The 26,059-nt window shown below is 47.8% G+C and overlaps 1 protein-coding gene across 4 annotated transcripts in view; it reads left to right on the forward strand.

The window, feature by feature from the left end:
* LOC144142439 (uncharacterized) overlaps positions 1-26,059 on the forward strand; it is a 242,202-nt gene that overhangs the window by 107,022 nt on the left and 109,121 nt on the right. For all 4 annotated transcript variants that reach the window (XM_077673960.1, XM_077673951.1, XM_077673969.1 and 1 more), the window contains one exon: positions 5,904-6,067. In XM_077673960.1, the coding sequence (XP_077530086.1) occupies positions 5,904-6,067 (164 nt within the window). The remainder of the gene's footprint in view (positions 1-5,903; positions 6,068-26,059) is intronic.

Consider the following 26,059-nt stretch of genomic DNA (forward strand, 5'->3'; position numbering starts at 1 on the left):
TGTGGTGTGTTTAGGAGAATATAAACGTTTATGACGCGATCTTAGTGTGGTACATTCGGTTTGTATGAGCGCCAGTTGCGTGTCACAGGCCAGCGTCCCGAAGCCGGCATATGCAAGCAGCTGATTGCAATTCTGCTGCCCTGAAATTTAGTGGCATGCAGTGTCTCCATAAACAGTGTTTCGATGGTCATGTTGCGGCCATACACTATGATGTAAATCAGCTTTGTGCGCTTACATAATCCAGCGGAGCACTCATACCTGACAGTACACCAGTTACGCTTGCCAATATCACATATCAGAAATTGATCAGTACCCTGGACAAGCCAATGCGGCTGTCAGGTTCTTAGTTGAAGCGAAGTAATAGAGAAAAGGACCAGGAATAACTGCGTTTATGTACCGGTCAACCGACGACAGACACACGGAACAAAGACACGTATCACCAAAAAGAGGACAGCTTAACCATCTGGAAGGGACTATACAAAAGTTCGCACACAGCGCACGGCTTAGTTTCACGAGTCCCGTCGCACGGTCAGTCCGGGTAAGGCGTGGCGGCGTCGGTGTGGGCCAGTCGTGCCATGGGTTGTTGGTGGGGGCCCAATCACGTATGGACGCCCCCTGTGGTGCGCCGTGTTCCAGGCTCTCGCGGTTGAAGAGAACGCGGCCCTCGTGGACGCACGGTCGACCCCTCCTGATGCTGGAGTTGATGACAGGCGGATGGTAGGTGCGGATGTCACTTGTCGATGCTCGCCGCTACACGCTCGGGTCCGAATGCCCGACAGCCATGTATCTCCGCAGCATCCCACACCCGTCTTCTTCTTCCTCCCTGTCACCGCATCCCCTCCGTAGTTGCGGACATCTTCTCATTGGATGCTTGGCAAGATGACGATGATGATGTTGGAGACGCCGATGATGATGTTGGGGGTGTTTGGAGCATATCCCGTAGAGCGCCCCTTCATTATCGTTTTCACTTCACCTCGTGACAATTTCCCCCCACTTTAGCATTTTTCCACGAAAAATGTCTTTTCACAGTCCTAAACATGCACAGTTCCCCAAAACTTCACGAAACTACCGGCGGAACACTCATAATATAACACGCCAACTCCATTCCTAGTCTTCAGAAGCATCATCGCACTAAACAACGGCACACAAGGACAATTTAACACGCATGCTGACCAACTGTAGTCAAACTTCCTCAAAACGAACGTAAAGCAAATGAGCCGCAAGCCAACACAGCATCATAGCAGTGCTGTTGAGGCTATTACAGAGAATTTGAGGGTCTTCGGCGTTTCGAATAAAATACTCTGCTCGGATACACAGGGAACCATTGGCTTGATTGACAGCCGCCTGGATCGTGGTCGTAACCGGCATTCTCCTGACCTCTGGCTGCGTTTATTTTCCGATGTTTTGGCCTGCTACAGTTACCGGGCCATCCTGTTTCGGGGCTCAGTCGGTTTGGACCACGGGCTAGATCCTCAAAGTCTCGTGCCCCTCGAACATTGCTAGTGATCACATCGTACAGTGGTGATTTGAAACAGCTTACCAACACCATTCCAGTGAAAAACGGAGACTCTATGAACACTTTCGCTTCTGGGACAGTAACCCATTTTCCATCGGCTAGCTGTAACGGGCAGGAGGTGCCGGTGAATGCCGCTGTTGGAATGAGAGACTGGCGAACGATTACTGTGTTAGTTCCCCGTGTCTCTTAAAGCGATGGCTGGCTTGTCTTCGACTCTGCCTTTGGAAACAGGCATATTATCCATTTTTGCACGGATGTCTAAGACGGCATTAGTCATCCTCCATTTTTCTTTCCTTGCACCACCCGGGCCGGGACTATCCTGTTGTTCAGCGTTACGTTCACTTGTCTCCAGGTTTCCTCGTTGTTCTCCGTTATCATTGAAAATTAACAAGGGTTCTGCTTTTGGCCATCCATAAAATGGTCAGCAACGGCCGCGGTCTCGGAGAGTGTTTTGCACTTCCTCTCCCGCACGAACATAGCGAGTTTTCTGTGGCAGTTCGAGAGAAGTTGCTCAGTGATTAACAAATCAGCGAGGTTGTCGAAGGTTTTGTCAATGCTAGATAGTTCTACCCACCGGTCAAAATAACCTTTCAGTCGAGCGGCGTATTGTTTAGCGGTTTCGTCCTTCTCAGGCTTCGAGTGACGGAAGCGCTCCCTATAGCCTTCTGCGGTCAATCGAAAGCGCTGCAGTAAGGCAAGCTTGACCTGGTCGTAGTCTAGTGACTCTTCTGGCGAAAGGCGGCCGTAGACTTTTAGTGCCTCTCCAGTAAGACACGTGCTGATGGCGATGGCCCATTTCCACTTAGGCCAGCCTTGACTTTGGCCTACGCATTCAAACCGTTTCAGGTATGCGTCGAGATCATCTCGAGCATCCTCAAAAGGCGGCAGAGATTTGCGTGCATTGAAGCCTTGTGGGGTGGCAGCCTGAGCCTGACCAGTGGCTTCTCCATCGCCATCTGTTTGTGGCCCCCCCTCCTCGCGCTGAATTGAGCTCCGCCAAGCGAATCCACAGCTGCAAATTGCGTTCTTCGACTTCTGCACGAGCCCGCTCTTGCTCGGCTTTCACCCGTTCGTGCTCAGCCCTCTCGCTCATAGCTTTTTGTTCGCATGCCTTCTCTTCGCGGCCTAGCGCTCTTTCGTCGCGCAAGTGTTTTTGCTCAGCCTGGACCCACTGCCTCAATTCCTCGCCACTCAAGCCCAAGCGTTCGCCCATGGCAATGAGCTCCCATGTGTCCATTGTGGGTTTTATGGGTATTATTAAACGAACTGGTCCTGTTGTGGACGCCAATTATTGTCAGGTTCTTAGTCGAAGCGAAGTAATAGAGGAAAGGACCAGGAATAACTGTGTTTATGTACCGGTCAACCGACGACAGACACACGGAACAAAGACACGTATCACCAAAAAGAGGACAGCTTAACCATCCGGAAGAGACTATACAAAAGTTCGAACACAGCGCACGGCTTACAGTTTCATGAGTCCCGTCGCACGGTCAGTCCGGGTAAGGCGTGGCGGCGTTGGTGTGGGCCAGTCGTGGCATGGGTTGTTGGTGGGGGCCCGATCACGTATGGGCGCCCCCTGTGGTGCACCGTGTTCCAGGCTCTCGCGGTTGAAGAGAATGCGGCCCTCGTGGACGCACGGTCGACCCCTCCTGATGCTGGAGTTGATGACAGGCGGATGGTAGGTGCGGATGTAACTCGTCGATGCTCGCCGCTACACGCTCGGGTCCGAGCGCCCGACAGCCATGTATTTCCGCAGCATCCTACCCCCCTCTTCTTCTTCTTCCCTGTCACCGCATCCCCTCCGTAGTTGCTGACATCTTCTCATTGGATGCTTGGCAAGATGACGATGATGATGTTGGAGACGCGGATGATGATGTTCGGGGTGTTTGGAGCATATCCCGTAGAGCGCACCTTCATTATCGTTTTCACTTCACCTCGTGACAGTGGCATAAATTTCACAAACATTCTACGAAATAAGTACGATGGATATTGTAAAATTATACTCGGGAGTCAGCACACGACGACAAATTTAATGCTGGATCGTCTTGTCGCGAGGTGAGCGCTCGCAGATCATGTTACATTATCCTCCACGAGAAGCGTGCAGGCGGTCTTATAGAGTAATCCGCGTCGCGACTAAACTCTTCGAAACATCGTCATATGACATAGGGAGACTACAGAATCTAACAAACCGAAATCAGGGCCTCTTCAGATACCACACTCTTCCAACGAGCCCGTGTGTGCGAAATTTTGGCGCACATTAAGGAACCCCAGGTGGTCAAAATTAATCCAAAGCCCTCCACTACGGCGTGCCTCATCGCCTCTGTTGCGTCGCGCATTAAACCCTACAATCAAACAATGAACTCTTCCAACGACACCTCGTATCGCTTGTGAACTTCCTACCCTGTATTCTTAAAAAAATCCATCTGCCAAGTGATCAGCCGTTCGTTGAAGGCAAAAAACAAATGGAAACTGAACACGCAGCCTGTGTGTGTGATTACTAAAACGTTCATCCGTTGATTTCGCTCCGTATTTGTAAACAACGATAGTTGAGCGTCCCCCCCCCCCCCCATGTCTTGCGAAATATTAGTGCATTTCGCATCTAGTTGTTCTGGTGAAAACTTCCTTGATTAAGCAAACGTATTTAGCATTTCCGATGCTGAACTGTTTTTTTGTCATTCCCATACCACTGTTCCATTTATTCCTGGCTTGCAAATCATTCATTTTTCCGCAGTTTCATTACCTTATGCCTTGGTTCTTGCTAAAAGGCGTGAGTGGGCACATAGTTAACAACGCACAGCCTTTGAGTGTACTTAACATTTTCGCGTGGCTTATATTCCCATAAAAGGCACAAGTTATTGTCAGCTATTGGCAATAAAGCTTGACTTTGGGCTAGTTGGGTATGCATGGCACCTTGAAAAAACAAGCGCTGTGACACAGACACAGCGCTCGTGTCTGTATCACCTCTCTACGTCCGAGTTTTTTGCGCTGTTTTTCAAGGTGTCAGCTATTGGGTTATCACATCCCCGAAACATATTTTTCTACGACGTACATATTCGAAGCAAAGCCGCATTTGTTGCTGCGCTGCAAAACGAACCAATCTCTTACGGTGCCAATATCAGGTCTAAATGAGGTGACAATAAATAGAATTTACTTAAGCTGACGTCTTCGAAGGTGACAATGGTGATATGCTGCTGCCGTCGCCGACGCCCGCAAGAGCGGCCAAGAAGCGCGCAGAACCGCCTCCCCGCGTAGCTCTTTTGGCGTTCGAGCGCTCTACCAAGAGGCAGCTGTTTTTTTGTAGTGCCCTAAACGTGCAGTTTGCTTACAGGCGTCACCATAACAAGTTGTTTGGTGCGCGGAAAGGCAAAGAGAAGCGAAAGAGAACCAAAATACTACATGACCACCTATCAGTCACGCAGCGCTAATCCCGTAAACGCCGCGGAGAAGCGGCGACAGGCGGCGCAGCGATTGCGAAGCTCGAGGCGTATAATATAGTAACAATGGTACAGGTATAGTTGCTGTGTGTGCGCGGTGGGCCAGAGATGTGCAGTCTCTCTGCAGGGCCAACAGGGGGCACTGCCAGCTTTCTGTGAACGGTTGAACGGTGGGCTCGGCTCCCTCGCATGCCTGCCTTGCTGATGACCTATAAAGATTGGCAGCCTCCTTGGTTGTGTCTGCAGCACTTTTTCCTGCCTGTCTTGTCATTGCAGCTGGCTGCTTGCTGCAGTGTGCGGCTGCGATTGTTTGGTGGGGCCAATACTTATGGCGTCGCTGTGACTGCTTGTGTGATATTTCCAATTTGGAAATTTTCAAATTTCCAAATTTCGAAACTTTCAAACGTAATATTCTGGAAGTTTCCTAGGTACGGTACGTGGTAACAACAGAACGCTGACATGAAATATGTGAACCAGAATGTGCACAGTGTGCAAGATTGTGGGCTCGGGGAAATGCTTGAAAATGCCAGAGTGCAAGGCTCAGGGAGGCGGCAGTCCCATTTCTGCTGCGGCTGCATAGTGGGTGGCGTGTCTTTGTCAAAGGATGGAGGTCACTTTGCTTTCTCATTAGCTCCCTAGTGTAAGCTGCTTGTCTTGTTTAAATGGCGGATGTTGAGTGCTGTTTTGGTGAAGCACAACTGAGAATTGGCTGTGGCAATGTTGAGTGGCAGTTTTATGTGCCAGCCTAACCTGAGTAGACCTGGTGGCTGCTACGCAAGTATCTATTTTATCCTCTGTGGGAGGGTGGTTTCAGGGCAATGTTTTGGGCAAGTTTGATAAGGCGTTGACGTTGTGCACTTCACTGCTGGCTTCCAGTGGGATGGCGGGAAACCGTCGAGGGTTGCTGATCAAAGACTGTGATGTTAATCCACCCCTGTGGTGCTGCTCTGCAGGCCCGCTGGTTCACGGGGCCTTACCCTGGCCGCTCTTCAAAAGGCATTTGAGGAGGCAACAGGTCGCCGTCTGGAGCCGGGACAGTACGGCTTCTCGGTGGAATCCTTCGTGTCCTACCTCTGCTTCACACTGCCTGCCCATTTGGAGCGGCCAGAACCAACAGGTGGGTCTCTGGGGTGTGGGCTTGCCGCCCTAATGGGAAGGGGTGCAATACCCAGTGGCATTTTCCCACACTCGTTGAAGGATGCCCCTGGGTGATGTTTTCCTCTGACCTGTGTTAATTGCATGATGCTGCAAAAAAACACAAAATTGGCACGGATGTGGCACCATCTGTGTGTGGCCCTTGTAACAGATGTTTGCTGTCTACTTTGACTGTGTGCAGCCACGATTCAAAGGGACACTGGAGTGAATTCGTCAAACTTCAGTTTGTGTTTTTATTGCATAGACGGGCTCAAATAAACACACTTTTGCCATTTATCCATTCGCTAAAGCTTTATTTCATCTAGCTAGCCTGAAAGGGGGGAAAATGCCATGGGATGTTTGTGTTGGCCACAACAATTACAGCAGTGACACACTCGTTTTGCAGTGTGATTGGGCAGCGTTCAGGATTTTGAACTTAATGCATATGCGCTTGCGTGTGAGTCAGTGTTATTTTTTCTTTAGAAAAAAGCCTTAATAAAAGCCTTTCTTCTTCAGAAAAAAGCCTGAACATGTGGCAACAGGCATTGTTCTTGTGGTTTATTTTTGGAGGGTTGTTCGGACCAGTTTAGGTTCAGTGCAATAGGTCTATGGCTTCCGACGTTATCTGTGTTCGCACATTGGTGATACGTTAGGGATTGCTATGACCAGCTATTCCCATGTTGTTGGCTGCAGAAATGTGCCATATAAACCTCCTAGCACTGCTTCTAGCGAGAAAGTATTGTTCCATGCAGTGGCAATTAAAGACAAGCCGATCCCGCAGGGGCACCTTGTACGTTCAAGGTGACGGTAGTGGCGACACCGCGGACCCCAAGCCCATGTGGGTTGGACCCACCCACGCTTTAGGCTGTGCGTGGCTTAGCCGTGTCCAGGGAAAAGGGGATCCTGGTGGCTGAGCCGACACCGAGGTTGTTGTGGACCTTGGGGCCCCTTGGTGGAGGCAACACGCCACTTTGGCCCTCGCTTCTTGTAGACGGCACCCCCGGACTGACCCGGCCGAGGGGGAATCAGCCAGTCGCCCTTTCCTGTCCCCCTCTCCACTCTTTCGCTTTCCTGTCTTCTTTCTCCATCTTTCCTGTCCTCTATTTTTTTCTGCTTTCCGATCTCCTCTTCCAGGCGGCAAGGGTTAACCCTGTGTGAATGGCCACCCTAGGTTTCTTTATGCAGGGTTATAGTTAGGCTTGTGCGAATATTCGGGCGCTTCGAATATTCGAACGAATATTACAGTATTCGAATTCGCTTCGACTCGAATTTAAAATTTCCGATATTTCGAAGTATTCGGGATGAACGAATATCAAAACTTCGTTCAAGTTTCGGTTTCGTTAGGCAAGCCGCAGTGCCATCGACATCAGTCCTACATCTTGACTACATGTGGAGCCAAGACAAGCTAAGCCACATTCAAAGCGTTGTCGCTTCGTCGCAGCCTTCGCGCATGTTCGGCAGGGTAGTCGAGACTCCTGTTTCGTTGTTTCGAACAAGGAAATTGTTCCCACTGCAACAATGGGAAAAATTTCGGCTCTCGCGAACGGGCCTGCGCGGCCCGGCGGATGATACAAACGAGCCGGCGAGGCGCCCGACTGACGAACGAGCGAGAGACGGTGACGTACGGGCTCTTTCTCCAGGAACGGCCGAGCTGTTGTTTTCTGTTCGCGAAAACGCGCCGCGGACTCCACAGGCGCGCTGACGCCGCCGCGAAACCACCCGCACGCTGCCGGCCGGCCGCGGCAACCAGGCGGCACCTTCGGTAGCGAAGTGGTGCGGGGCGCTCGAGCCACCGCTTCTAACCTCTACTTAAGATACCGCTCAAAGCACACACGAAGTTTCTTGTGCGGTAAACGAGCTAACAATGTGAGCGAAAATGGTGCTATAAAAAATCATCCGCGCCGCGAGTGAAAGCGCCTATGAAATATCTGCCGAGGTGCTAAGCCTAAACGTCTCCTGTGGAGCCAGCCAGCTGTCTCGAGCGCTTCGAAACTGCCGCCCTGAGGTGCACGCCTTCCCATTGGCGCGAGGCTCCTCCCACTGCCACGCGCGTCATTTTCTGACAGAGGCACAGGCGACCGCGAGCGCGGAATCGCCGAGGCGGGCGTTAAAATCGCGCGCGCAACGCCGACGCGCATGAATCGCGTGCAAAACCGCTCCTGTAGTGAGCTTGGGCACCGCGAGTGAATAGACGAAAGTCCAGAAATTACCGCTCGGCGACACGGAGGTTAAGAACAAGCAGAAAAACGTCACGGATTTCTCCATGCGAAAGTAAGAAAAGAATTAAACGAAAACTTTTTTAAGTGCTCAATTTCTTGGTCTGTGTTGGTTCATACGAATTTCGGATGATAAGAATATTTTTTGCGGTCCCGCGATATTCGTATCGAGATTTTACTGTAGAACGTTTTTACCGGAATGTCTCAGTGACACCTGACAGCTATTCGAATTCGCTTCGAAAGTATTCGACCACTAGGACTATTCGCTTCGAATTCGCTTCGAACTAAAATATCACTATTCGCACAAGCCTAGTTATAGTGGCCACGTATGGCTAACGCAAGTTTGCGTTCCCGTGTTGGGCTTCGAGGTGGGTGGCCAGCATGGCTGCTGAATGTTTATTTGCTAGTTTATGGCTACGACAAAACCTCCTCATGATCGGGCTCGAAAACGAGTTCGCACCGCAGTAAGCTACCCTGTATCAAGGCTCCCATTCCAACTAAAAGAACAAAGCTTTCCAAGATTTCAGTTTAGCTCTGTTTAGCTCTGCTGACCTGGCCCTTGCCCAGTCTCCCCCCGTGCAGCAGCCAGCACAGCCACAGCCGACTGCACGCGCTCCGGCCCCCGAGGCTGTGCAACCACCGGCCCTCTCTGCTCCGGCTGAGGAGGCCATGGACGTTGTTCCCTCCACCTCATCCCTTTCAGGGCCCCAAAGGGGCACTGGAAGACACTCAACATCTCTCCTACCCGTGCCTTCTAAAGGTACTGGGAAGAACGCATCCAAGATCCCTGCAAGGAGTGAACCTCCTGCAAGGAAACCACCTGACAAAAAGAAAAAAAAAAAAAAAAAGTAATTGTACCTCATCCAAAAAACTAAAATGCCGGTTCCCTTCATCCACTGGAACTGTAGAGGTTTAATTCACAACAGCCCGCAGGGGCGCCTTGTCTATTCAAGGTGACGGTAGTGGCGACACCGCGGACCCCGAGCCCATGTGGGTTGGACCCACCCACGCCCTTGGCTGTGCGTGGCTTTGCCGTGTCCGGGGAAAAGGGCATCCTGGTGGTTGAGCCAAAGCCAGGGTTGTTTTGGACCTTTATGGCCCCCTGGCAGAGGCAACACACCACTTCGGCCCCCGCTTCCCGTAGACGGTGCCCCCAGTCTGACCCGACCTGGGGGGAATCAGCCAGTCGCCTTTTCCTGTCCTCCTCTCCATTCTTTTGCTTTCCTATTGTCCTTCCTAACCCTGTCCTGTCATCTTCTCTTTTCTTCATTTCTCCGTTTTCCCCAGGCGGCGAGGGTTAACCCTGTGCGAAGGCTTCAACCTAGATCCCGAGCATAGGGTTATAGTGGCAACGTACAGTTAGCGTGCGCTGCAAAGCCACGTTCCCTTGTTGGGCTCCGTGGTGGGTGACTGGCCTTGCCACCGAATTCATTCCATAGTTTATGGCTTCCTTCTCCATTCCACCCAAACGAACTGATCGGCCTCCGAAACGAGGCCGCACCGAAGAACTTTTCAAACCGATTTCTAACCTCACCTTCAACAACCCTGACAACTTCCCACGCTTCCTAATGATGCAGTCAGCTGATAAAGCAACTCCCGTTACCAGCAAATCTGTATTTTTGGTTGCAAAATTCATTGAAGGTTTGATAGGAAAAAACTATGAAGCGAAAAAGCTCAGTTCTGGAGACCTGATGATCGAAGTCAAGAGTAGAGAGCAGTCCAACACTCTTTTGAAGCAAACCAAGCTAGCCGACCTTGAGATCACAGTAACTCCCCACCGTACCCTTAACAGCTGCCAGGGTGTCATCTCCGAATCAGAACTGATCAACGAAACAGACTTTGACCTGCTCGAAGGTTTGCGCGAGCAGAGTGTAACCGCTGTGCGACGCATCACCATTAGACGGGACGGAAACGAAATTAAGACGAAGCACATAATACTGACCTTTGATCGATGCACTTTGCCAGAGTACGTAAACGCAGGGTTTCTGCGCTGTAAGACCAGAGTATACATACCAAACCCGCGACGCTGTTTCATCTGCCAGAGGTATGGGCACGGCAGCAATTCGTGCCGAGGAAAACAAACGTGTGCAAAGTGCTCTGAGCAGGACCATTATGCTGACGACTGCAAAAGCACACAACTAAAGTGCAGCAACTGTGGAGGACCCCATGGAGCATACTCTCGCTCTTGCCAGGAGTTTAAGAAAGAAAAAGAAATCATCAACTTAAAAGTGACGCAAAATCTTTCATTTCCAGAAGCCCGTAAGCGTTATGCTCTGCTTCCTTCAGGGAGCTACGCCAGCGCTGCCCGCCGGGGGGTGGGGCGGCGTCTGGTTTCTGCGGCCACTCAGTATAGTGAAACTGACTTGGTGGCGCACCCACCCCTCGAGGCGCTGCCCCTGGCAAGCCAAACAACTCGTGCATCGCCAGCAGTGCCCGCAGGCGCTGCACCTGACCAGAATTGCTCTGGGAGTGGCGTTGCTGTCGCTCCTCGACAGACCCCGACCGCCGAAACTGCGGTGGCAATGGATGTGGGTACAGGAGGCGCCTCTTCTGCAGCCATGTCCAACACATCAAAAAAGGTGGTGGCTGAATCTTCTGCCATCCCATCAAACGCGTTGCGGGATGGGCGCCGTAAAACCTCCCTCCCGTCAATGTCCCAAAACCCGGACGAAGACATTGATGTCACGCCATCCCGGCCTGCATCGCAGTCATCTAAAGACCAGCGCGGTAGTTTTGGCCGCGGCAAAAAATCACAAGCTCCCCGAGTCACTGGCCCTGATTCGGGCTCAGTGACATAGGGATCTCCATCTAAAAAAAACCTATGCTCAGCACCTTTCTTCTAACCTTTTATGGCAGTTCAAAGCATTATCCAATGGAACTGTAGGGGATTAATTAGAAACCTTGATGATGTCTACGAAATCCTTAATAAGTACCATCCAAATATCCTATGCCTACAAGAAACACACTTAAAACCTACACAAACCAACTTTCTCAAACAATACTCGGTATTCAGGAGAGACAGGGACTGCTACACTCACTCCTCTGGTGGTGTAGCGATTGTCTTGCAAAAGTCTGTCCCCTGCTCACCTCTTCAGTTGCTCACTGCCCTCAAAGCTGTGGCAGTCCGAGCAATCCTATTTAATAGGTTAATAACAGTTTGCTCTTTATACGTTCCCCCGGATTACCGTCTATCGAGCTCAGAATTCGAGTCCCTCATAGATGAGCTCCCGGAACCCTTCTTATTGGTAGGCGACTTTAATGCTCACAGTGAACTCTGGGGGTCTCGACGGACAGATGCCCGGGGCCGCTTGCTAGAAAAGTTTTTATTTTCTTCCAGAGCTTGTCTACTCAATAAAAAACAGCCGACATACTACAACACTACACACAACACATACTCACACATAGACCTGGCAATCGGCTCTTCTGTCCTCTTTCCATCTGTTGAATGGGGAGTTGACAATAATCCTTATGGGAGCGACCACTTCCCAGTCATCCTGAAAAGCATTGACAAAATCCCTAACAGCTTCAACTCCTATAAAAGGTTTAGGGAATCTGCTGCAGATTGGCTGAAATTTAAACAACTATCTCAGCTTTCATACACATCTTTAAGCCATTTGGGCATTGATGAAGCGTGTGAACTGATTACGGCCCATATACTTCATGCCGCTGAGTGCTCAATTCCACAAACATCTGGTGCCACACCTAACGCTAGGAGGCCGTGGTGGAATGACGAGTGTCGGCATGCACGAAAGGCGCAAAATAAGGCATGGGGTGTCCTCCGCAGGTATCCCACTTCTGAAAACCTAATTTCCTTCAAACGCGCGAAAGCACAAGGAAGGCGCATTCGCCAGCAAGCCAAAAGGGAGAGCTGGCGCTCTTTTGTGACTTCTATCAATTCATACACAGATACAGGCAAAGTATGGAATAAAATTAAAAAGCTTAATGGACATAAAACACACAGCCTACCCTTGGTTAGCAGTGCGGGCGACACCCTGGAGGACCAGGCCAACGCACTTGCAAAACACTTTCAATATATTTCGAGTTCTACTCACTGCACGAATACTTTTTTACGACACAAATCATCCATGGAGAAAAAACCGATTAGAGATAACAGAACATCCGATGAACCATACAACTCGAATTTTTCTCCAACAGAGCTTTTGGTTGCCCTAGGAACATGTAAGGCTTCAGCACCAGGGGCAGATAGGATATCATATGCAATGATACAACATCTGCACACGGAAACTCTCCAAACACTTTTGCACTTTTTCAATAAAATTTCGGCGGCAGGATACTTTCCGAGAGCTTGGAGAGAAGCTGTTGTAGTTGCCGTACTGAAAGAAGGGAAAGATGCCTCACTACCTGCCAGTTATTGACCAATAGCTTTAACAAGTTGCTTGGGAAAGCTTTTTGAAAAAATGGTAAATAAGAGGGTAATGTATTTTCTTGAATATAACGGCATCCTGGACAGTTGTCAGGCGGGTTTTCGATCAGGTCGAAGCACAACTGACCAGCTGGTAGCCTTCGAGTCATATGTCAAAGATGCTTTCATCTACAAACAGCACTGTCTTTCTGTTTTCTTTGACATAGAAAAAGCATATGATACAACTTGGCGCCACGGCATACTGCTTGATCTCAAGGCTTTTGGTGTGTCTGGGCGCATGTTAAACACTATTGAAAGTTATTTGTCACAGCGAATGTTTAGGGTAAGAATAGGGACAGTTGTATCCAGAACGTACATACAAGAAAATGGTGTTCCCCAAGGTGGAGTATTAAGCTGTACTCCATTTGTAGTTAAAATGAATTCGCTTGGAAAATCCTTGCCACCCACAATCTCCTACTCACTGTATGTTGATGATGTTCATATTAGCTTTAGGTCTTCCAACCTGTCCATCTGTGAAAGGCAAATACAGTTAGGTGTAAACAGGCTCCGGAAATGGACAGAGGAAAATGGTTTTAAACTGAATCCTCAGAAAAGTACATGTGTTTTATTCACAAGACAGCGTGGAATCCATCCGGAACCTGACATTACGCTGAACGGAGAACGGATTCCCGTCAAAAAAGAACACAAGTTTTTAGGTGTTATACTTGACGAAAAGCTAACATTCATACGGCACATAAAAACACTCACAGAAATGCCTAAACACCATAAACATTTTAAAAGTTTTGTCGCATCAGTCTTACGGTGCTGATAAAGATTGCCTTTTACGCCTCTTTATCAGTTTAGTTAGGTCCCGTATAGACTACGGAAGCGTAACATACGGGTCTGCATCTAAAACTGCCCTAAAAATGTTAGACCCAGTGCTACATTTGGGCCTTCGCCTTGCCTCGGGAGCCTTCAGGACAAGTCCAATTCAAAGTCTCTATGTAGAATGTGACCACTGGTGCCTAGAGCACCAGCGTGCTTATACAGCACTGCTCTATGCTACTAGGACAATGTCTGTGAAGAATCACCCGTGCAGTTCATTTCTGAATGACGTCTCATCTGCCCATTTGTATTTAGCGCGCCCTTCGATCCTTGCCCCTTTATCCTTACGTGTCAAAGGCCTTGCAGAGGAAATAGGGGTGTCTTTCGATGAGGGCATAAAGACTTCCATCGCCGACGAAGTCCCGCCTTGGGAAATGTCAACGATTCGTTGCGACACATCCTTTAAACGCATTGATAAGCGCCGTGCACCTCGTGAGCTGATCTCCCAGCATTTTTTACAACTACAACACACATATCCATACACCTCATTTTACACGGATGCCTCAAAGTGTGCTTCCGCTGTGTCGTGTGCTGCACATGGCCCGGATTTCGCCAGCACGAGGACCTTGAACAAAAATACCAGTATCTTTACAGCAGTAGCTTATGGTATTTTAATTACAGTGGAGCACATTACACAGAACAAAATACAAGAATCAGTTATCTACACGGACTCCTTAAGTGTCGTTACGGCACTAGGTTCCTTTAAACCTACAAAAAATGTTGTCCTCAATCACCTTTTTAAAGCTCTCGTGACTGCTCATAAATTACAACTAAAAATACTTGTTTGCTGGATCCCTGGACACAGTGGCATTCTAGGCAATGAAATTGCCGACCAGAACGCCACTTTGGCGGCCCTCCATAGTGGTGTTGACGTCGCGGAAATCCCTTACCTTGATCTGAAGCCAGTGATCCGAAGGGGAATCCGTAAACGCTGGCAGGACACGTGGGACACACACACAGAAAACAAGCTCCACTCAATAAAACCCCACCTAGGAAGATACACAACAGAAAAACAAAACAGATTCATTGAAGTATCGATTTGCAGACTACGCATCGGCCACACTTACGCTACGCACGCATATCTTTTAAATGGCACACCCCCACCGATTTGTGATAAGTGTGGGGACCGGCTCTCCGTCCTCCATGTGTTAATTCAATTGAGTGCGCATCCTGCAATGAGGCCAGAAAACGGCATTTCCCTAAAATCTATACTTTCAACATTCCGCTACACCCGTCACTGTTCTTAGGAGATGAACCTATGTTCACAAACAAGTCCCTTTTAAGTTATCTTGCAGATGTCAAGTTTTTAAAGCTCATTTCGTACAGTGCGTGACCTCAGAGCCTACAAGCATTGAGCAAAGCCTTCATGTTTTCATTGTTCGCACGAGGGGCCCGCTACCGTAGCGTGCTCTTCGGCTCGAGCTACAGTCGCGTTCCATTCACAATTCCTTTCATCCGCCATTATGAACATCTCCATTTTTTAGTCTACGGGCCCTCTACACCCATATATACAGTATTTTAGGATATATCATACTCATTTCATACATATTTTAAGCTCAAACCTGACTATTGACGGACCACTTAACATAGCTTTGGTGCTCTTTGGTCCTAGTTACCCTTGCGCCAATAAACACAAACATACATACATACATACATACATAATTCACAACATTGACGACATACACAAGTTGTTAGATGAATATGAGCCCCAAGTGGTGGCATTGCAGGAGACAAATTTAACAAAAAGACACGATAAAATTCTCCGCAGTTATCACCTCCTCAGAAAGGACAGAGAAGAGAGCACCCGCGCTTCAGGGGGTGTGGCTTTGGTTGTGTCACAGGGCACAATTCTAAAGTCAATACAACTTGACACTACTCTGGAGGCCGTTGCAGCACAAGTTTATGTCAACAAACTGGTCACTGTTGTCTCACTTTATCTGTCACCATCTGATAATGTGTCATTACAGGAACTTAATGATCTTATTGAGCAACTTCCTGCACCATTTGTTATTATGGGGGACTTAAATGCTCATCACTGCCTATGGGGAGGTGACAAAATCGACAGTCGGGGAAAACAAATCGAACAGTGGTTGATGAATAACAATCTTTTTGTGTTCAATAATGGAGACAAGACATATTTTTCTGCGGGTACGGGAAACTTTTCTGCGATAGACCTTTGTGTTGGGTCGCCAGAGCTCGAGATGGACTTTGAGTGGAGTGTAGTGAACGATCCACACGGAAGTGACCACTTTCCCGCCTTGTTGCGAGACGTGCAGCCACTTCCAGCCGTCAAAAACTGTCCACCCCGATGGAGGCTCGAGAGAGCAGACTGGGGAAAATTTAAGGATCTGGTCAGTTTTGAGGGAGTTGACATGAGCAGTATGTCCATAGATGAAGCAAATGCCTACATTTGCGAGGAACTTGTTAAAGCTGCTAAAGTAGCCGTCCCACAATCATCTGGCCGAATCCCTAAGCAGCCAAAGCCGTGGTGGAATGATGCCTGTCGCGAAGCCCGGAAAAAGCAAAACAAGGCCTGGGGTGTGTTCAGACGGTACCCTACCATGGACAACTGCTTGAGCTTTAAGCCTGCCCGAGCTGCTGCCAGAAAAATCAGAAAAGAAGCAAAAAGAAACTCGAGGCAAAACTTTGTAAGCACAATAAACACTACCACTCCCGCAAAAAAAGTCTGGGACCATGTACGCAAAGTCAGAGGCATCTACAGATGGTTTACGGTACCACTTTTTTCTACCGACGGTGGGAACGATTTGTTGCAAACGCAAGCGGATGTTTTAGGTGCCCACCTTTCAGATGTTTCTAGCGATACAAATTACACACAAGAGTTCATGAGACATAAGGCTAGGGCTGAAAAGCTCAGGATTAAAAATACTAGCAATAACACTGAAGACTATAACCAAGAATTTACATTGTACGAACTTAAAAGAGCACTATCTCAGTGCAAGGCTACTTCTGTTGGCCCTGAGCTCATTCACTACGCTTTTCTACAACACCTAAATGATAGCTGCTTAGAAGTGCTTCTGAAGTTATTTAATAAAATCTGGAAAACGGGTAGGCTGCCCAAAGCATGGAAAAAGGCTGTCGTAATTCCGTTACTGAAAGATGGCAAGCAACCCGACTGTCCATCAAGCTACCGACCCATAACGTTGACCAGTTGTCTGTGCAAGACATTTGAGCGGATAGTCAATTTTAGATTGGTCTTTGTTCTTGAACGTTCAGGTTACTTAGATAGGTTTTCGGCAGTTTTGTGGTTTTCGGCAGTTTCGGTCTACAACTGACCACCTTGTTCGGCTTGAAACAATGATACAAGATGCTTTCGTTAACAACCAGTTTTGCCTTGCTGTCTTTTTTGGTATGGCTAAGGCTTATGATACCACTTGGCGGTATGGAATTCTGCAGGATATGGCAGCAATGGGAATCAGAGGGCGAATGTTTTCATGTGTACAAGATTTTCTTCAAGAACGAACCTTTACTGTGAGACTGGGCAATGCAGTCTCCCGTTCTTTCAGCCAGGAAAATGGAGTACCTCAGGGCAGTGTGCTAAGTGTGACACTCTTTGCCATTAAAATAACTTCCTTGGCAAAGGTTATTCCTCGACCGGTTATGTACTCCCTTTACGTCGATGACCTGCAGATTGCCTTTTCATCATGTAACCAATCAGTCTGTGAAAGACAAATCCAGACCACGGTCAATCGGTTGCAACGATGGGCAGATGAAAACGGTTTTCGCTTTTCTCCTGAGAAGTGTGCATGTGTGTGCTTCGCGCGGAAACGAGGTATTCATGCCAAGCCTGAAATAAAAATCAGGGATATGCTTGTTCCAGTACACAGTGAGCACAAATTCTTGGGCATCATTTATGACTCCAAATTAACGTTTGGGGCTCACATAAAGACACTCAAAATGACCTGCATGAGGACACTTAACATATTGAAAATTTTGTCGCACAAGTCATGGGGGGCCGACCGCGCATGTTTGCTCAGAATTTATGGCTCACTTGTACGGTCTCGTCTTGATTATGGCTGTATTGTTTATGGGTCAGCTCGCCAATCTGTTCTCACCTCACTCGATCCAGTGCACAACTTGGGCCTCAGACTTGCCTCAGGTGCATATCGTACCTCCCCTGTTGATAGTCTTCTTTACGTTGAGTGCAATGAGTGGCCTCTGCAGTACCGTCGAGTGTACCTAAGTGGAGTATATGCAGCCAAAATAGCATGCATAAATGACCATCCTTGTGCCTGAGAATTGTTTGAAAATAAGTACAAGAAGCTATGAGAACAAACCAAGAGTGGTCCGCCCTCTTGCCCTCCGTTTGGAGGAGTACATGACTCTGTACTTTTTCAAGATATGCCCGCCAACTCTTCCGAGTTTATCGGATGCTTTAGCCCCTTGGGACTATAGTGCTGTCAAATGTGACCTGTCGCTGTTAAAATACGACAAGAAAGCTTTTCCACACCAGTTTTTGCGCCAAGAATTTCTTGCACTTAAGGATAAATGCAGTAGCTATTGCCACTACTTTACTGATGGTTCAAAAACTGCTGGTCACACCGGTTACGCCTTTGTAAACTCGTCGGCAGTAACTGTAGCTGAGAGGATAACTGATGAGGGCAGTGTCTTCACTGCAGAGGTTTTTGGTATAACCTCAGCTATTGAAGACGTAATAGCAAATGGACTACAAAAAGTGGCAATTTTTACAGATTCCTTAAGTGCCATACGCGCTTTGACCTCCCTTGCCCCTTCAAAGAATGCGGCTGTAGGTATGCTAAAAAATCGACTGTGCTGCCTTACATCGGCAGGGGTTAGTGTCGTCTTTTGTTGGATACCAAGCCACATTGGCATTCCAGAAAATGAAACTGTCGATAGAGCAGCATACCATACTAAGCATTGTGCAATAACGAAGTCCAAGGTTCCTTACCAGGACCTTCGGAACACCATACGAAAGTCCATTACAGTGTACTGGCAAACTGAATGAGACAGACAGACTGAAAATAAGCTACACCTAGTGAAACCATACCGATCTGAATGGAAAAGTTGCAGACACAGAAATCGTTTTTATGAGGTTATTTTATGCCGACTGCGAATAGGTCACACTGTGCTCACACACGGCTTCCTGATCCAGAAAGAACAGAAACCCGTGTGTGACCACTGTGGAGATCCTCTTACTGTACTTCATGTTTTAATAAGCTGCCCACACCTTGAAGCAGCACGCATCAGACATTTCAAAGCATTATACACCTTTTGCATCCCTTTACACCCTGCGCTTTTACTTAGTGATGAACCGTTGGTGGATTTCAGTAACGTTTTCAAATGTTTTGAGGACACCGGCCTTCTACACCGTTTTTAGCTATGTGCATCTTTGAGTCCTTTTAAAATGTTTTTAATCTTCACAACACCTTGAATAACATCGGTTAACCGTCGCATAACTATTCTACCCTGCGTCTGGCGCATTATAACCGAAGAAAGGTTGCTGTGCCAAAAAACCACAACTTCTTCTTCTTCTAAAGACAAGCCGAGGTGTATGCAGTAACTGCGTGCCCTCTGCGCCATCAGAGATGCTCTTCTGGGAGGCATTTCTCCCGCACCTTTGTAGTACGCCCATTTTCACTCTATAGCACACACCAGGTCATAAAAGGCGCATGGGCACAAAGCCAATACAGTCAAACCCGACTGTATCGAACCCGTTTATGTCAAATTATTCTTTATATTGAACTATTTCTGTCACGTTATATTTGCAGTGAGAATATACAGTAGCCAACTATTTTTTCGGACTCCAAAAATTCAGAATTGCTGGATATTCCAGACTTTCCTGAGGAACCACCAGTCGTCCAATGTGATTAATGTATATGAACAGCGGATATATAAGACAAAATAGGCACAAGTTTGATTTTCCGAACTAGGTTTTTTATGACAGAACTACGGTGCGACTAGCGCACGACGCCATTTTGAATCTTAGCCATCTGGCTGGCTTTGGGTTGAATGGGGATTGATTTGACTCCCGCTGGGGTAACAAACTTTGATCTTGGAGGCCATAATTGCGCGTGTAGACTGCGGCGGAAGCAATCTCGAAATGTAGAAGCAGGTCATACGTAGCCAATTTTATTTAGACACCACTTCTTTTATTCACCAGGTGATGCTGACTTTTAATTAAGCAACATCATCATCAGTTAGGAAGAAAATGTAACGCTTGCAGAGGTGTAAGCAGACGTTTTTACACGAAGGAGAAATTTAAGGCAAGGAACCATTCGCAACTTTTTCAGTCCTACAGTTGAACCTCGTTATAAGAGACATGGATGTAAGAGACAAATGGGTATAAGAGACACAATTCACCCACATGGTTGGCTGCCCTATCTTTCCCATTAAATTGACCTCTTTTATAACAGACATCGGATGTAGAAGACAGATAAGGGACACGTCATCCTTGAACTTTAATCAATAATCTCACTTGTAACAGACATTTGAACTTCAGATGCAGTGCCACTAGTCACTAATTGCAGTTGCTTCCATTGTGGAAACACAGCTGGACGACAGATGCCTGCAGCAGCTATTTATTATAACTTAAGCAAACACAGTGGCTCAGTCAGCTATGAAATGACGATGAGAAGCCCTGCCAAAAGAAATGCAACTTACAGAAGTGGTTGAAGCTTACTGCCATCCATTATAGTGCGACCACACATGCAGGCTCTCCCACTCGCGTAGCTCCCAATCAAGAAGCATCGCAGATGTTGAGTCCTGCAAGCGTAATGAATAGCCTGAGCATACAGCAGAAGAAGCTGTGCGCACTGGCTATTCATCAGGCTTGTGAACTCAATATCTATGATTCATCTTCCACAAACAGGGAAAAGAAAAAAAGCTTGTAGAATCGGTTGTAAAAAACAGTGTAAAGTCATGAAGCAAACAAAGATTCAGAACTTTTTCATAAATTCTGGGGGCCAAACATAAATTAGAATGAATCTTTTGCAACATGCTGTGGCGTTTTTTGAGCTTGTTTTAGTCATACGGTGCCCACATTGAACTAGGGTCTGATTAGTAAGTGAAAACATGGTTCCCTGCTTATAAGAGACATCTCGTATAAGAGACAGAAACTGCTCCTCGGTACGTGTCTCTTATAAAGGGGTTCAACTGTATTTAAATGAAATACAGTCTACGCTCGTTACAGCGGATCCTGCAACAACGGACTTTTGGTTACAACAGACCATTTCTGTTGGTTTGTCTGGTCCCCATGCATTTTAAATGGAGTCCACTCCACTCATAACGGACCCAGCTAGAGCAGACTATCAGCTGCAACAGGCTAAATTTTAGGCAAAAATTGTTTCAAAAATTGTTTCGAATTCACCTCTGTGGTGGCGCAGTGAACGGCACGGTCTTTCTTATTTGGATGGCTTGAAGATAGTTTGGGGAACTTGACGCAGAAGATGGCGAGGTAAACTACTGCTTGTCGTGATCTTGGAAAGCTTTCAGGGTTGTCTGGAGTTTTTATGTAAGCTTCAAATGGGCATATTTTATATTTCAAATTATCGATACAGTCAAACCCCACATAATGAAATCCCATCAGTACGAAATTCCTGCGGCAACAAAATATTTTCGGATCCCCGGCAAACGTCTATAGAAGCCCATATATTTCATAACTTGCAGCAACGAAATGTTTTTGGGAAGCAATCTCATGTTAATGAAATTGGCTGCAAGTCAGGTCGGCATTTTATCTACCCATTTGAGGCTAACAGTGTCTGAAAAGTGCTCAAATGCATTTTTTTTTGCTTGGATGTGTGTAAACTTCTGCTACAGTGCGCTTGCATGGCCGCCACCATATTTGTTTGCATAAAAGACCATGCAACAGACGGCCATGGAGACAGCCTTGCAGCGACACCACCAGGGGGCGACACATGGTGACTCGCGGCAGGTCTTTGGCTTGGGCTACGCTAGCCGGCTATTCGCAAGGTGCACAGACGGTGGCGCCGCGCGGTGGCAGGAGGAGAAATCACTCCATGGAGGATCGGTGAGCGACGGAAATGTTGGAGCCCGCATGCTCGCGCGTTGGCTGGCAGCGTCTTATCATGGGGATTTTGACGCCGTTTCACGTGATAACAAGCACAGCATTCACCGGATGCATGTTATGTTTTAAAAGGTCTCGTGCTTGGTACACCGTGTGCAAGAGATTGCGACACGCTGCACGAAAACTAGGAACCGAAACACGAATCGAACACAGTGCGCATGGTGTGTATTTTGATGTTGTAGTCCCTCGTCTTCGTGCAATGCTTTTAAATCCTTGCAATTATGTACCAACTCGTCTAAGCAACAACTCTGCTGTTACAGGGCGGACGCCTTTACAGTCGAATCCAGCTACAACGAAATTGATGGGACAAGCGAAAAATTTTGTTGAAGTGAAAATTTGTTGAGGTGAAATCTGCCCCAACACACCACGGAAAGGCCAGAAAAATACCCCCGCTTGTTTCCGCATCATTGGCGGCATAATACAATGCTTAGAAAAAGGAGTGATGCGCAATAACATCATGTTTATTCGGATAACAAACATACCAATGGTTATCTGTTTTTTCACTGCACTTACGGAGGGAGGTGAAGAAATGCAGGCGCAAAACGTATTGCTGTACAACAAGGCATGTCCATCAACCTGATTACTTGCAGATAGCTGCTAGGCCCCCTCTCGCTTGTGGCAGGAGCAGTGCCGTTATCTTACCCTCTGCGCTCTTGCGCAGAGTATAAGGGCTTGCGCAGAAGATAAGAGAGACATGCGTGCTTGCTTTTAACATGACCGCGCGCTCGCGACTAAGATAGGATGACTTGGCTTCAAGACCAAGCACGCAAACATGATTTTTGCTCTTGGCTATGAAGAATGGTAGAAGGAAAACGGCAATGACAGCTGTTCACAACGCGTACATGACGGCGCCGTGCCAGCAGCGGAGCACATCCATGCGATTTCAACTGGATACGGATTGGCTGTAGCTCGGGCTTGGCTAACCGGGCCTGCGCCTCGTGTAAAGACGGCCAGCCACATTGTTATCACCATAAAACAATGGCGTCCGTCTGAGTTTTTGTTTTGTTTTGTTTTGGGTGGCGGTGTGGGCACACTGCGCATGTTTTCGGTGAAACTAAGCGTCCTGAATGTATAAAAAGTTACAGACAGCTGGGGCTATGCTTATTTTATTGTAAAATAATTGTTCAAACCCAGCCCAAATCATCGAAAATTTCGTTGAAGCGAAAGCAAGCCTGACAAATGGTTCATTGTGGCGAGGACTTTGTTGCATTGACTTCTAGCTGACAGGGAATTGGAAATATTTCGTTGAAGCGGAAATTTCGTTGAAGTGGTGTTTGTTGTAGCGGGGTTCGACTGTAGTTTCTGTCGCCCTTACTTGACGTTTGTATGCATATGACAAGTTCGATCCAGGTCGCCGATATGTCCGTCGCCCTAATCGTGCAAGGCACGATAACAATTCGTTGCTATTTTATTTTCTTCGTGCTCATGTTCTTACATAGCAAAGCATGGGTGTGAGAGCGCAGGCATGACACATTTTACTAGTGAGATGTTACGCTGAACCATAATCTGTTTTCAAAACCTACCGCTGTTGACTGTTTCTTTGCTTTGCGCATCGTGCGTTGTGCGGACGCGTTTTCAGACATAGGCTCATATTTACAAAGCTGTTTGCACGTAACATACCGCGAGGGCAGTTTTGAATTTGGGGCACCTTGGCCATCACCTCACATTTCACAGACAACAGGCTTGCCCAGGCACGCTAGTTTATAACCAGTATATTGCAATTATTGATTTACATGTGAAGAGCTTTGTTTTTCATCCTTGCTTGTCTTTGTTTCAGGGAGCCGCTTCTAGCAATGCAGAAAATGTTAGGTGATAGTGAGAAAGCAGCTCAAGCTGGTTTGGAGGTTAACATTCTGCATAGAAGCTTCAGGTGTTTAATCAGCTCCAATCTGGAGCCACAAAATTGTTTGGCTGGTTTGGATGTGTTTTTTTTTTGTAAGCAGCATCCAACGCTCTACTAATAGTGCCCCTTATCAAAATATTGGTTTTAGTAGGGAGCAATGCGACTAAGACTGCCATGTTGTCGACCGCTCGGTATTGTTTTAAACAAAAAGAAAATGTCACGTTTAGGTAGTTTGATTGGAAACTTTTATATCCTTGACTTCGCTGGTGGTAAAACAGACCTAGTGGGAAACTATTACTATTCATGCTGGCCAGGCCATTGACTTGCATGTTCTGCACGGAGCGACACAACGTACCGAGCGGTATACTATGAAAATGCCTTGATTTGTCAAGTAATTGGGCGGTACTAAAATGCCTAGTAAGCGCGTGTACTCTGATAAGTCTGAACCACCAATGAGCGAACTCTACTAATTGTGGTGGTGGCTAGTGAACCAGCGATATTTTCAGGCAGAAACTTAACTTTGTAGCGCCACAGATCGAGCGCTTGCAGCCCTACTGCCGCAGCAAGCGACGTGAGCGGCTTTTGCCATATCTCTTCACCTTCGCTTGTGGGGCGAAATGTTCGTCTTTAGTTCTAATGTGGCACGTAATATCATAGTTAAGGACAGCCATTAAAATCTGGCGTCACCGCCACCTAAGGACGTTAAAAAGTAGAGCTAACAACCCCTTTGTTTTCAACGCGCACACAAGCGTGGGTCTGTAGAGAGAACACCCCGATTCTCCTTAAGACAGCCATCTTGGATCGCTTTGCAAGCCTCCCATAGGGCGTGCCCCTTGCGAATTGCTGAACAGCGTGCATGTGTTGTGTGTGTGTGCAGTTGGCACGTTTGCTCCCAATAGGTGCCTCCGCCAGCCTCAAAAGCGGAAGTTTTTATCGCTATGAGGTAAGCAGCCATCCATTGCCCAAGTCAGTGGCCCAAGGGGAAGGAGGGAGGATAGCGCTGAGTTTGGAACTGCCTGCTCTACCATTTTGAAAAGCAAGGGCGCCACTCTTTGATGGTGCACGAGGGCAAAACAAAAGAGTGACGGCTGTGGCAGGGGTGGAACAGCTGCGCCATTTGTGCCATTGAGCGCCAAACGTGTTTACCTGCGCCATCTTGCACTGAACTGCCCCGGTTGCGCCAAACCCGCCTAAATTAAGGGGGACGCGGGTCTTGGAATGTTTGGAAATTGCTAAAAAATGCATTTAGGGAAAAACATTTTTGAAGTCTCTATACCTTCAAGCACCTACTCTAAAAGTTTCACCGCTAAATTTGGTCGGGAAAAATCTTAGTCGACTTTGTCAAGCACAGCGAGAGCCACAAAACGCCGAGAATCGGGCTAAAAAAGCTTGAACTTCGCGTGCTCGCCACACGCGAAGCAGATTGGCGGCGGCGACCTTCTTGGGCTAGCCTTGTAGCTGCTTTCTTTGTGGGCTTTGAGGAAAAAATACTGTTTCTTTCCTTTTTTAAATGCAGAGCATTTCAGTAACTCACGATGTCACCCGCGTTGACGTCCGTAGTCGTAGTCCGCACCCCTCCCCCTACATTGTATAAAAAAAAATACTATCCGGCACCTGGTTTCGATCCCTCGACCCTGCGGGCGGAACGCAATGTACATGGTGCTCTACCCATTGCGCCACAAAGTCGACACAGAATGGGAGGCTACGAACGCGGCTTATATCCTTGACTCATTCAAACTACGTCAAGAAGCTGCTGATACAACGCATTCACTACCACCAACTCCCCAAACACTAAACGTTAACGCAATACACCCACCCCCTATGCGACGCATTTACTCGAGTCCCCCTCGCGGGGAGATGGGACCGCCAAAAACAACGCGTTGCGGACTGCGCAGTAAGGTGCCGGCACGTGCGAGAACCGCTCGCGCTGTTCGTTCCAGGCAGGGGGCGCGCGAGCACTGCGAAGGCGGGAAATTTGAACTGCTTTGGACAAACCTCCGTTCAATTCATCAAGATAGAAGTGAGACAGGGAGGCGAAGAGCGTGATGGGTAGTAGCAGTAAGCGGATAACGATGCCACTGGCCGTTATGGCGAATCACTGCTCTGCATTTGCGACAGCTTTCACGTTGAGTGGTACGGCTTTAATTTTTTTTCTTTTTCTTTTCTTTTGTTTATTTCCTTCATATTTGTGGGTATTTTGCGCTATCTCAAAATGGCGTTGCATGAGGAGAACGAGCGTTACCGCCGATTTCGCGAAGATCGTTTGCGAGCGTCTGACTGGCAGGAGCACGCGCGCTCGAGGCAAGCCCCCCGTTCCGCGTGTCTGATTGGCCAGCGCGGTTAAGCCTCCAATTTTTTTTTTCCGCTTTGTTTTTGCAGGCGCACGTTTGCCGCCGCAGTATTTTCAATTCGGGTGCGTTTTCTCTGCGATTAGTGACTGCGATTCTGTTGCAACGTCCTTTTGTCTCGTGCCGCAATGCTTGGAGACCTTTACCTCAACAAATTACGCGCTGCAAGCGTACGAAAAGACGACGAAACACGCCGTAAACGGCGGTGCCGGGATCGCCTGTTACATACGAATCTGGTCAGAGAAACGCCGCGTGGAA

This window comes from Haemaphysalis longicornis, unplaced genomic scaffold (genome assembly GCF_048455015.1).
Source record: "Haemaphysalis longicornis isolate Haplotype H1 unplaced genomic scaffold, Haemaphysalis longicornis Haplotype H1 scaffold_1, whole genome shotgun sequence".
Lineage (NCBI taxonomy): Eukaryota > Metazoa > Arthropoda > Arachnida > Ixodida > Ixodidae > Haemaphysalis > Haemaphysalis longicornis.